Below are 13,657 nucleotides of genomic sequence, written 5' to 3'. Positions count from 1 at the left end.
GGGTGGCGCTGTGGGTTAAACCACAGAGCCTAGGACTTACTGATCAGAAGGTCGGTGGTTCGAATCCCCGCGACGGGGTGAGCTCCCGTTGCTCGGTCCCTGCTCCTGCCAACCTAGCAGTTCGAAAGCACGTCAAAGTGCAAGTAGATAAATAGGTACCACTCCGGCGGGAAGGTAAACGGCGTTTCCGTGCCCTGCTCTGGTTCGCCAGAAGCGGCTTAGTCATGCTGGCCACATGACTTGGAAGCTGTACACCGGCTCCCTCGGCCAATAAAGCAAGATGAGCGCCACAACCCCAGAGTCGGCCACGACTAGACCTAATGGCCAGGGGTCCCTTTACCTTTACAGGTCATATGCTTTCTTTATAGAATGGATTCCTCAAAGAATAGTGGATCTACACACACACACACACACACACACACACACACGCAATATTCTCTGGGGGATTTTCTATAAAGCTTGCAAAAAAAAAAAATCATGAGGTGACTGCCATTATTTTGATAATGGGCTGTTCTTTCAGAGTACCCACACCCACGAATTAACATTTAAGACCACAAATTTTAGTGGGCTTAATCAGTAGCAGTGTGTGTTGTGGCCTCCTGTGACTGGCATTTCTGCGGCTTACCTGGACAAGGCAGGGCAACAGTGAGGTTAGGGCTACATGGTTGCATTGGCAGGACAGCAGCCTGTTCCCACCCCAGTCCAGGTAAGCAGCAGTGATGCCAGTGTCATACTGCTACTGACCTTACATGTGGTTAACTCTATGCTAGGTTGTGATTTTTGACTTGGGATCCCTTTATCGGGGATGCCTGAAGACGTTGCTCTTTGTGAATTCTGATAGAAACTGAGATGACCCACACACACCTCCCAAGCTATTATGCAGATTGGAACCTAGTTATTCTTTAGATTTAGCACTCCTCTGAATTTTCTGCTGCAGTTTTTCACTCAAAAATATGTAAAGTATCTGAGGTGAAATACATTTATAAATTCATATTTAGAGATAAAATATCTTCAAAAAGTATTTATTTAAATTTGACTTTTGTGAGTTTTTTAAAATCTTGTAGACTAATGCAGAAACACAATTAAATGGATTTATGAAAGAACATTGCTTGAAAGAGGCATAAACCAGAAATAGACTGATATGTGCCTGCTTACCCTTTAATCAAATGTTTGAAAAGTTTTTATGGCTACATTCTTACATAGTTGTGAAGTATGTTTGTCAGCGAAGGATGCCGTGCATATGACACTATTAGACCCTAATGTAGACTATAAAAAGGGTATCTAGGCAATAATTTTAATGCTCTGTCACAGCACATTCCAAACAAATTAAATAATCTATCTTCTCATTTTTACCCACTAAGATGTGCTGCATAATTTTTATTAGAAAACTTATAAAGACACTGCATTGTGCATCAAATGAGAAAAGTGGCACAAGGGTGCCATTCTTACCTTGCCAAATGTCTGTTGAGGAAGTTGGAACACTGATTTGCCAAAACATATAAATTCTGTTTTGTCATTTCATTTTGAGAGTATATTATTCACAGTAGCTTAAGTTTGGGAACAAAGCTGATCTGTGAATAGTGTGATACTTTTGTTCTCAGAATAATTTGCCTGTGCATATATTTCACATGTTATTTATGATGTGCAGAAGGAAATTTGATATAACTTTATAGACTCTGTAGTAATAAATTACAGCTGTATGTAATAATTTTTAAAGATTTGAGTCTCTTGATTATACCCAGTGAAGGAATTAGGTTTTTCATTTGATTTTACTTTAATCAGTGTTTTTTGCCCAAGACAGAAGGAGATTTTTAATAGTGCATCTACCAGTTTGCCCTCTTGAGATTGAAAAAAACAAATTAGAAGCAAAGGCCTTTGAGAAGTTGTCTTTTAACCAATTATTCTAAAACTCTGATTAGGTGCTTCATGCAATTCTATAGAGTCTATGCCAGGGGGTCAGCAAACTTTTTCAACAGACCTTGTGAGGGGCTGGACTATATGGGGGGGGTGAACAAATTCCTATGCCCCACAAATAACCCAGAGATGCATTTTAAATAAAAGGACACATTCTACTCATGTAAAAACACGCTGATTCCTGGACCACAGGCCGGATTGAGAAGGCAATTGGGCCGGATCCAGCCCCGAGGCCTTAGTTTACCTATCCATGGTCTATGCAGAATTAAGAACCAATGAGTTCTGTGTGGCTTTCTCCTAGATAAATGGATATAGGATTGTAGATGAGCAGAGCAATCCTCTGCACTGGAGTGAATTCAGATGAGGCTTCCAACTGCATGTGACTGAACTATAGGCATGTGGAAGCTGTTGGGATTCAAGCCTTTATCAGGAGAAACTGGCCACTCTCCAGGCACCCGGCTTGATCTCCTGTTGACCTCCCTGTCTGCATTCCCCAGCAGGATCCAGGCAGAGGTCGCAATAGGCGATCCTTCTCAGCGTGAGAAGAACACACCCCCTCTTTCCTGCCCCCCCTGGGCAGGGGAGAGAGATAGACAGAAACGTATTTACATTCCTTTATTTCTGTCTTTGCAGCGTTACAAAAATCATGACTGCTCTCTTCAAGCTTCAGCAGTCGAGAGACAAACTCCTCCTGTACTTCCTGTACAGCTCATATTACACTCTGAGCTAATTCCGGTGCCCTCTGCACTGTGAATTGACTGTCCCTCTGTTTCCCACGGAACAGTCCCAACATTCCCATTATGTTTTGCTTTCAAGCTACCAGCTCGCGGCCGCATTGCTTCTATATCGTAACATACTCCCCCATATGAATCAATTTGCGCTGCGAGCAAAGCGTGATCCAGAGAAGAAAACAAACAGTTGTTATACATATAACACTCGCCTGTTGTTTCAGTTCCACCCTTGGAACTACCCGCCACTGGTTTCCCCAGTGTACCTCTCTGGTTGTCTGTCTTCCAAGGAATGAGTGCATCTGCATTACCTTGGCTAGGGAATGTAGTGTTACGCTTAGCAACTCTCTGTTGTGTCTTTGTCTCTGACTTAGACACAGCTTCAACCTGTCTTGAGTTGTCAACAATAGTAACACATGCTACAGCTGAGTTAGCAAACTCTTTTGAATACCTCTTGGGTGGTACACCCTTTGTAACTCTCTCGGACCTGCGTATGAGGTGCTGATCCTCTCTGCTCACTGGTTCAGTCTCAGGACTCTTTGGAGAACCAGTTCCAATAGTAAACAGTGGTTCATCCTTCACCTGTGAAGGTCTATCCATTGTGTGAGATTTCCTCTCAATGACTGTGTCAACTGAGCTCTTTGAGTTATCACTGTCATTCTCAGTACCACTGTAATCAGTAAAATCATCATCATCATCTGAATCGTCCTCAGTGGGAAATGTGTGAACAATTACTCTCTCCTGTTCAGGAGCACTCTCTAGAAATTTTGTGAGAACCACCTGACCAGATTCAGACAAAATTACTCTGTAGAGACCCTTTTCATAACCCACAAAAATGCCTCTAGCATTCTTTACTCCACCTGGAGCTTCAGTCTTCACATGAGACCCAAAAACCTTAAAATGGGCAACAGAAGGTTTTCTGTGGAATAGCTTTTCAAAAGGAGAACTTCCTAAACCTTTTGAAACCTTTCTCATCCAACTGTAACAAAAACACATTAACGATTCCGCCCAATACTCATGTGGCAAATGTGAACTCAGCAATTGCGCCTTCATGCCATTTTGCAATTCTTTGTTCACTTGCACACAGACACTTCTGTTCCATGCTTCTGCAGAAACAGCAGTCTTGTGCCTTATGCCTCGCTTATCCAGGAAATCCTGAAAATCCTGCAAAAGAAAAACTGGCTTTTCATCTGTGAAAAGACAATCAATGTTAGCATCATGAACATCCTTAACCTTGTCACAAAACTCTTTAAACCTTTCTAAGGCTTCTTGTGGTTTCTGCAATATATATACCCACACATAATGAGAGAAATAATCCACACACACAAGATAATATCTTGCATTGCCTCTAGACGGTGCTAGAGGACCAATCACATCAGCATACACTCGCTGAAAAGCTTTGGTTACTTGCGTCGTCTTCTGGACGTTTTTCGACACACCTGCGAGAGGAACCATGTTAGACTCAGATGCATTACAACTTATGCAATCACTTTGATCAAAAGTCAACAAATACAGTCCATCTTTCTCTCTGGCAGAAAGATACAGCTCTCCATCTTTGAAGATTTTGCAGCTTTCTCTAACATAGGACAAAGTCAGTCCTTTCTTTGTGATCTGCGAAACACTCAGCAGATTGAACTTTAAATCAGGAACTAAATAGACATTGTTAATAGTCAAGTTCAGACTCTCAAGATACACAGTTCCAAACCCGGTCGCTTCCAGCTCCTGACCGTTGGCTTGTTTCACAGTGAAGCTTTGCTTCTTAAACGTTGAAAACAGATCTCGCCGCGACGTCATTTGTTGCGTCGCTCCAGTGTCCAAAATAAAAGCGTTCTCCGTTGAAAATGCGGCTTTTGTTGACAGCAATGCCTTTGCAGGTTTCACCTGGGACTTGGTACGACTTTTGCCTGATGCCTCAGGCTTTGCAGAGCTCCCCTTAGCTCCTTTCTGTTGACGTGGCTTCTTACAATTCCGCTGAAGATGCCCAGTCTGTCCACAATTGAAACAACGGACAACGTTCAAAGCAACAGCCTGTTCTTCACTAGCAATAGCAGTGGGGGTGTCAGAACTCCGAGCTTCTCTCCCCCTGTCTTTGACATCTATTGAAGCAAGTCTGTCTTTCTCATTGAGAATCACGGCAAAAATTCTCTCCGTCGAAAGATCTGCGGCAGGTAGAGAACCAAGCTGACTTGCAACCGTTTTATAAGTCCGATTAAGGCTGTTAATAATCATGAAGCAGAATATCTCTTCCTGTAGAGGGAAATTGCGTTCCGCCATCTGCTGGCCTAAGAATTTCATCTCTGTCAGATGCGCTTGTACATCTCCATCAGGCTCTAGCCTCAGATTGGTCAGTTTTTCAAAATGCAGCAACGCTGAAGAACCAGCATCTCTTTGATGTATTCTACGCAGCGTTTGCCAAATCTCACGCGCGTATTCCAAATCCTGAATATGCACGAGTTGATCATCTGAGATACACAGAATTATGGCCGTCCTGGCTCTCACATTCTGTGAATTCCAACCTGGCGTTGGTGCAGCAGGGATGGGGTTATCAATCACCCCAAAAATCCTCTGATTCTGAAGCAGGGCTTTCATCTTTACAGACCATGAGGAATAATTGTCATTAGTCAGTGGAGGTGGGTAAGGTAAGCCTCCCCCCTTCTTGGTATCCATTTTGAATCCAAGTGTCAGCTCTCACTCTCGAGCCTGTAAAATTCCAAGAGTCTATTGGCTGTTTACTGCCTCACTTGGCAGCTAAACACAGGCTGTTTTGAAAGTCCCTCCAAGAGCAGTGAGATAATAGACAAAACAAATGCTGTTTATCAGCCTCTCACAGTCCCAGCCCCTCTTCCGTTGTTGGCCAGTAACTTTCCACTTTACTGACGTTTCGTTGCTTAGCAACTGGACATTCCAGGCTTATCAAGACTCAGGTATGCGAAATATGTGGCTCTCTTTCAGTGCTGGTTTCATCCAAAAGCAGACACTCAGTGAACCGAAGAATGCTTCAATTCGCGTTCACTCTCACAGCCATAAAATCACCATACCTTGAGGGAATCCGTTGCTCAGCAAAAACACCTCCTCCGGTGCTCAGTCGTCCTTGTAGCTTCCATCCGCCCGCTACCACATTCTTTCTTTATCTCCTTGCAGAGGATGAAGTACGATCCATCAACCTCTCTTGCTGCTTGCATGGATCAAAACCATCGGCTCCGTGCTACCATATGTTGGGATTCAAGCCTTTATCAGGAGAAACTGGCCACTCTCCAGGCACCCGGCTTGATCTCCTGTTGACCTCCCTGTCTGCATTCCCCAGCAGGATCCAGGCAGAGGTCGCAATAGGCGATCCTTCTCAGCGTGAGAAGAACACACCCCCTCTTTCCTGCCCCCCCTGGGCAGGGGAGAGAGATAGACAGAAACGTATTTACATTCCTTTATTTCTGTCTTTGCAGCGTTACAAAAATCATGACTGCTCTCTTCAAGCTTCAGCAGTCGAGAGACAAACTCCTCCTGTACTTCCTGTACAGCTCATATTACACTCTGAGCTAATTCCGGTGCCCTCTGCACTGTGAATTGACTGTCCCTCTGTTTCCCACGGAACAGTCCCAACATTCCCATTATGTTTTGCTTTCAAGCTACCAGCTCGCGGCTGCATTGCTTCTATATCGTAACAGAAGCTACCACTGGCAGTGTCAGTGTCAGCTGCAGCTTGTGTGTGCCTCACAAACAAGGCTTTTTAGGGGTGAGGAGTGGAGAGTTTTGGGTTGGCAAAGGAACCACTGATCCTAAGCCAGTCCATTGACAGGCCCAATCCAGGTCTCTCTGCTGTGTCAGCCTGGAGCTGGTCCAGAATGGTATTTTCGTGCCACCCACCTTCTGCTCTGATTGTCATGATTTCCAGTTGTACCCTCCAGGAGTTTGGATTGTTCCCTTAATAAAACAACAGTCTCTTTTATCATTTTTTACTGTACCACTAGAATGGCAAGATTTTTCATAAATCAATAAAAGAGCTTGGCTCTAAATTTTATTCAAACTAGATCTCACCCCCTCATCTTAAATAGAAGCTATACTGTGATTAAAATAATAATCACAAATATTCTGATTACAAATATGGTCCAATGGGGCTTTCGGTCCCACCTGCCTTAATGGACGCAGCCCCCACGACAGCGGGGGATCGCCAGCAAATGAAAAACAGGGATAACAGAGGGTAAATCACTCTTGCAAATTCCCTCCAGGGACAGGGGGAATGGGCTTCACTCTTAGTTTGACTCGGTATCTGGCTCTTGCTCCGGTATGAGACAGGAGACCTTTAATCTTAATTTAGCAGCTTGCTTTTCTGTCTCTAACCATGTGTCAACCTGGGAAGCATGTAGAATTGTAGAAATAAAGTAAGTTACCCTTTCAGTGCAAAAACAGGAACATTCCTATTCAAGATAACCTTTTCTAAGAAGCCAGAAGCTTTTCTTTTAGGAATCCTAGGTGCAAAGATTCCAAATGACCAGAAGAGACTATTTATGTATGTGACTACAGCTGCCCGGACTTTGTTAGGTCAGAGGTGGAAAGAAAATACAACCCCTACCAAGAAAGAATGGCTAGTAGATTCTTTAACATATTGTGCATGCCTACTTCTTCCACTGGAAAAAATGGAGATGTTCTAAATGTGTGCCAGAGATGATAGTTGCATATAAGACAATCCTAGCTTGAGGCACATTCATTTGATACCTGATTCCTGAGAAGGCAGGAGGACACCTCATTGTAGCACTTACCTCATTGTAGCACTTCTCCACCCCATTAAAGCCTCGCACCAGTGTTGAAAAGAGGATATCCTGAGTCACCAAGAAGCCCCATGCTGACGTTTCCAAAAAGTAGAAAAGATCCTTGAACAATCTGGTCCAAATAGATTCTTGCTATCTTGGGTAGTTACCCTCACCTTGGTATTAACCCTGGAAGAGAACATCTGCTTCACACATCCTCTGATACCCAGTTGCACCTGAAGTAGAGGTGACAGAGTGTAGAAGACAAAAGTGGCATCTGGAATGAAGTGAGAAATAAGAAAGTATATTTACATGGGACACAGGTGTGTTTCTTGGTAGCCAAGAGAAGGCACAAGGAGATGGAGGTCAGGCTATAACTACCTTACCCTTCTTGTCAGATGTCCAGCTTAACAGGAGTTGCAGGTCTCCAGGGCCCTTACCATTGACTGAAAAAGAGTTGTTTAGTGAACTTTCCTCAAAAGCAGAGGTGTCTGTTAGGAGAGAAATCCAAGTGGGAAGAGAGGTCTCAGATTTTCTAGTTTTCATGCATGGGATGTGGTTGCTGCCAGAAGAGGTGCCTACAAATGTCTACCACATAGCAAAGATGGACCGACATCTGATATCTTACATCCTGGCTACATTGTTTACTGTCCACTACATTATTTACTGTCCCAAACAAAGGCAAATACAGGGCAGCCATTTTGAGTAGCCAGTGTGGTGTAGTGGTTAAGAGCAGTAGATTCGTAATCTGGTGAACCAGGTTCGCATCCCCGCCCCTCCACATGCAGCTGCTGGGTGACCTTGGGCTAGTCACACTTCTGTGAAGTCTCTCAGCCCCACTCACCTCACAGTGTTTGTTGTGGGGGAGGAAGGGAAAGGAGAATGTTAGCCGCTTTGAGAATCCTTCGGGTAGTGATAAAGTGGGATATTAAATCCAAACTCCTCCTCCTCCTCCTCCTCCTCCTCTTCTTCTTCTTCTTAGCAGCAAACACATGCTTGCAATTGCTTTCTGGAAAAGATTCCTAATTTATAAGAACACGAACCAGGGTTTTGAAAAGGCAGGTCCCTGGTGGAGAGTTGTCTCTTCAGTTGAGATGCAATACACCTACATACACATTTCAAAAACATAATTTTACATTTGTGTCTGTGCTTGCTTCCTTGAGTGTTAGATTTGTGCTTGCAGCGATATTTCGTTTACACAATGTGGGGTTATTGGAGAACATTTGCAGGTATCTTGCCGAGTCATTTGAATTGCTTGCTGCTTTGTTGCACCCAACTGATTTGTAGAAGGTTGCACTTGGCTTTGCACCACACTGAGTGTCGATGATAGATCCTTGCCTTCAGTTATGGGAAACCTGCAGAGGAGGGAGGGGGAGGAAGGGAAAGGAGAATGTTAGCCGCTTTGAGACTCCTTAAAGGGAGTGAAAGGCGGGATATCAAATCCAAACTCTTCTTCTTCTTCTTCTTCTTCTTCTTCTTCTTTGATTTCCAGCAACCAGATTTATCATACTGCGTTTCTGACTTAAGGCAAGGTAATTCCGGTTCTTTGGTCTGGGATGGTAATGTAATCCTGGCTTAGAATGTATGTGATGAGATTTAATTGTTTTCTGGGGTGGGTGAATTGAGCATCGAATTTCACAGCTTGATATTTTGCCTCGGCTTTGCTCTGAACATTGGGGGCCCCTGGAATCTTGCCTTGCTGCATTCTCCTACAGCTGTTATAGAAAGATAGAAGAAACAGCTTCCTGACATTGATCTCTCTGGTAGAAAGTGATCGGGGCTGGTCCTTGGTTTAATGTTGTATGAATGGTGCAGGGACACTGTGAGTCTCTCTGCAGGCGTTGAGCATGGGAATTCATTCTGAGACCAAGAGGGTAGTGAAAACCTTTCTGTGCATGGATTTTCCCTCCTGACCCATAGTTTATCACATGTAGCTCTGTTCGAAGTGCAAAACTGAGCATTTTCCAGCACTTTGAGAACTTGTTATTCCTATTTGTGATACTGGTTCTGTTGGCATAGAAGGTGGCCTTCTTTATATTTTGAGGAAGGTTATATTTCACTCTTATATGTATTGTTCTTTCAGATCCACACCCCCATTTTTTATTTTCATTAAGCTGTCATGTGCTGTTAAGATCAAGTTAGAGTCAAAATCTAGGGAGATATAAATACTGGGAATGGGTTCTTCAGTATCTTGGCTGCATAAAATGCTTGCAAACGCTTTGCTTTTGCTTCTAGGGCTGCGACTCCCAAATGAGCATGTCAGAAATGTCCTGCAGTGAAAGTACCTCCTCCTGTCAGTCTCTGGCACATGGCTCAGCTCCAGAAATCCTCATTGGACTGCTTTATAATGCCACAACTGGAAGACTAGCAGCAGAAGTGATAAAAGGCAGCCACTTCAAAAACCTGGCAGCAAACAGACCACCCAGTGAGTGGAATATATTTTTTTTATCCTAATACTTCTGCACTTGGGGGGATTTCACTGGTGGGGACTTCAATCCTATCATTTAGCTTTATCCAGTCAAACTGAAATACTGCAATCATCAGTTAATCTGTTTCATGTTTTATATTTCCAGTCATTGGGGAAATGGCAGAAATCTAAAATTCAAAATATTAGTTGTGATTTGACAAGATCCTTTTAATTTTTCATGACTGGCTGACTAATAAATTGCCTTTATCATAATGATTAATTGCTAAACTATTAATGCCTCACATCACAGAGCCAATATAAAAAGTTATAATGTATTTTAAAAGTGTGTGCCAATGAATGTTTATGTAAATGTGTTGATGCTACTGCGGTTAAGGGTCCTCTTGTAAGAGTTTATCAGTCTGTGAGAGTTTAACTGATACCGACATGTATAATTTAGATTTTATATTCTCATAGTATAATATGATTTATATTATATTTATTCCTGATACCAGATATGAAGAAATGTTGCACACTCTAGAGATAGACAGATAGGAAGACAGTCATACGGTTTGTTCTTGGCTTCCTGCTTCTTCTTTGTATGCGGTACTCAAACAACAAACCTGAGTTCAGACATAATGCTAAGCCAAACCATGGGGTAGCATTGGGTTGGACAGCAGTAGCAAGACCAGGAAGGAGCAAAGTGGCTGTGATTTCTGCTGTGAGTACCCGTGTACTTGAACAGTCATGCTGAGCCATGGTTTGGCTTGCTGTTATGGATAAACTGGGCAAATAAGGGTGCAATCCTAAGAAATTGCAGACCTCCCACTCCATGGGTGGAGAGGGAGATCTGCAGGCAGAGGAGATCTACCCCAGAGGGAACTTCTGTAACTGGAAGTCTCTTCTGCATCCAGTGTTTCTGCTGTGTTGGTAAGGGAAAGGGGGCATGTCAGGGAAGAATGAAAGAGGCATTTGATCCACATGATCTCCCATGCCCCTGGCATGCCCCCAACAATAGATGAAAAGGATGTCTTGGAACTTCCACATATCTTCCCTGCAGTGGCCTGGCACCCACCTACCAACCTAGTCATCACAAGACTGTCAAGGCTCTGTTCTTCCACTGTGAATTCTTCCTTTCCTGCCCCCACCAGACTGCTCCACCCCGTAGCCTCAGATGGAGCTAGGAATGTGTTTGAACTGGGCATAATTGAGTTCCTTTTGTTCACTTGTCGGAACCAGAATGTGCAAGCGGGCCCAGGAATCAGATGTACATTGTGCTAGCACCCAAATTTAGCCCCTGGGAGCCACGCATATATAAATCAGTAAAGAAAAAAGTAAGCGGTAGAAAACCACAGTGGTAGTCGGAACCTAGGGAGGAGAAAAGACAAACTAGGTACGATACTCAACAACCATTGCTACCAAGATGTTAAGTCGTAAGAACATAAGAAGAGCTTGCTGGATCAGGCCAATAGCCCATCTAGTCCAGCATCCTGTTCGCACAGTGGCCAGCCAGATGTCTGTTGGAAGCCTGCGAGCAGGACCTGGGTGCAACAGCAATCTCCCCTCCTGCTGTTTCCAGCAACTGGTATTCAGAAGTATTACTGCCATGGAGATAGTCGTTGTGGCCAATAGCCATCAATTGCCCTCTCCTCCATGAATTTGTCTAATCCTCTTTTAAAGCTATCTAGGTTGGTGGCTATCTTTGCTGCTGGGGGACTGAGTTCTGTAGTTTAACTATGTGCTGTGTGAAGAAATACTTTCTTTTATCTGTCCTGAATCTTCCAGCATTTGGCTTAATGTCCTTGAGTTCTAGTGTTATGAGAGAGGGAGAAAAACTTTTCTCTATCCACTTCTTCCATGCCATTCATAATTGTATACACTTCTATCTATCCGTTTGGGTTGCTGCAAGCATTATTTTTTAAAAAAACATTTTTAACAGTCTTGAACATCCAAGACAAGAAAAAAGTTATACGTGTTCTGCCCCTATACAGTGGTACCTCGGGTTACAGACGCTTCAAGTTACAGACTCCGCTAACCCAGAAATAGTACCTCGGGTTAAGAACTTTGCTTCAGGATGAGAGCAGAAATCGTGTGGTGGCGGCAGCAGGAGGCCCCATTAGCTAAAGTGGTACCTCAGGTTAAGAACAGTTTCAGGTTAAGAAAAGACCTCTAGAACAAATTAAGTTCTTAACCTGAGGTACCACTGTATCTTCTTCCATTTTGTTTGAAATGGACCCATATTACAGTCATGAGTTTAGGAATCTGGTGCCCTGATCCAGAATCTCCTTGCACATGCAGGTGTTGTGATCCACACACCAATTTTTTATGTCTGTTCATTGCAGTGTTGGGAACAGATCTAGGCACTAATCTCCACTGTGTTTTTCACTCAGGCTTCCCTGACACTGTAGTTTGAGTAGAAAGCCTATGCTTACAGGAGAGCTTTATGGGTGCATTGAAGCAGCCATTAAGCTTTAGATGGTCTGTGATCACATGATTTTGCACTTTGGTGTAATAATTTAGTGTTGTGGTTGTTTTTTTAAAAAAAACAAAACACCCAACAACCAGTGTATTGATCAAACTAATGTTTAATCCAATTAGCTTTCACCTTATTGTTTGTAATATATACAGGATTCAATTCAGTGACCGCTTACCCTTTTGTAATTCCATTGACCTCAAATGAGGCTCCACTAGTTTGAGGTCATTGAACTGACCCTTACTCAAAAAGCTGGAGTTTGCATGAAAAAGAGGATGGTCCGGTAAAGGTGACACTATGATTTCTGTAGTTTCGTAGTGTAATCTTTTGCATGAATCTGTATGTTCTGTGTTAGAAACACAATAGAAATTAATACTAAAATATCCCATTACTTGAAACGGTGTAATTTTTTTCCCTGTTAAAGATTACACAGTGACCTTACAGAATTCATTTCATTCAATTGTACCTGCCAATCCTTTTGTTTGGTCCCTCTCTCTAAACGGATTTGTTAAGGTTTCATTTTCTTCCACTCTAGTGAATAGTGTTTCCTCTTAAACTTTAACCTTTGATCCTCTCTCACCCAACTATTGACATCTGGTCATTATTTCTTTTACTGCTTTCCACCCCCTGTTGTCAGACGGACTGTTCTGTTGTCTAAAACACTTGATAGGTGGACAGGTTTATATAATACGAGGTGAGTTCCTGTAGAGACTAATTGGATGTTGTCTTTTTCATGCAAAAGAAAGTTGCCAGCAGCAAAGCGCTCCACCACTCGCCACCATGTTGGTTTCTGACAATTTACCTTAATTAACTATTTCACTCTTATAATGGAGATAGACCAAATCTCTGACTGGATGATGGTATTTCAAAGATCTGAAAATTAAAATGTGAAGTCTAACGGGTAAGCCAAAAAAGAAGACACAAAAACTGTCTGTTTCTAAATACCGTGAAATACAGATAGGGATGCAGCATGCTGCATTCAGTGGCCGTGAGTGTATTTTCCCAGACAAAGTGGAAAACACTATAATGAAACTGATAGTTTTTGGTGTCAAATGTTGTATTAATGAATTCATGTCCACGATTCAGTAGCTCTGGTGCACAGATAGAGGCTTTCCTGTTCTCTTCTATCAACATTGGAATATATCACCCTGTGCAGATAGGATTTTGGATCGTGGCCTGAGTATCTGAGCTATTGTTATAGCATAGTACTTCTTAAAAGCACTTTAAAGCAACTGTGCCCAAATAATTTAACAAAACAACACATTGAATATTAAAAATTAGACATGAAGAGAGAGCATTACTCAGATGAGTAAACATCAGCTTGTCAATGCATTTTGTTTTTTGGCATTTTAAATATTCACAAATGAAAGAAAAAACTGACAACCCTTGAACCACA

At 42.8% G+C, this 13,657-nt stretch overlaps 1 protein-coding gene across 6 annotated transcripts in view; it reads left to right on the top strand.

Moving 5' to 3' along the window:
- Positions 1-13,657, top strand: part of SYT14 (synaptotagmin 14) — a gene marked incomplete at its 5' end in the record, with an annotated part of 92,724 nt that overhangs the window by 67,578 nt on the left and 11,489 nt on the right. For 4 of the 6 annotated variants that reach the window (XM_081000520.1, XM_081000518.1, XM_081000516.1 and 1 more), the window contains 2 exons: positions 9,620-9,809; positions 12,899-12,955. In XM_081000520.1, coding sequence (XP_080856646.1) covers positions 9,620-9,809; positions 12,899-12,955 — 247 coding nt within the window. The remainder of the gene's footprint in view (positions 1-9,619; positions 9,810-12,898; positions 12,956-13,657) is intronic. The other 2 variants (XM_081000517.1, XM_081000515.1) reach the window with 1 other exon arrangement.

The sequence above is a fragment of the Podarcis pityusensis genome (genome assembly GCF_964106645.2).
Source record: "Podarcis pityusensis genome assembly, chromosome: 3".
NCBI lineage: Eukaryota > Metazoa > Chordata > Lepidosauria > Squamata > Lacertidae > Podarcis > Podarcis pityusensis.
The sequence above is the reverse complement of the archived record's forward strand: the minus strand, read 5'-3'. Positions and strand labels throughout refer to the sequence as shown.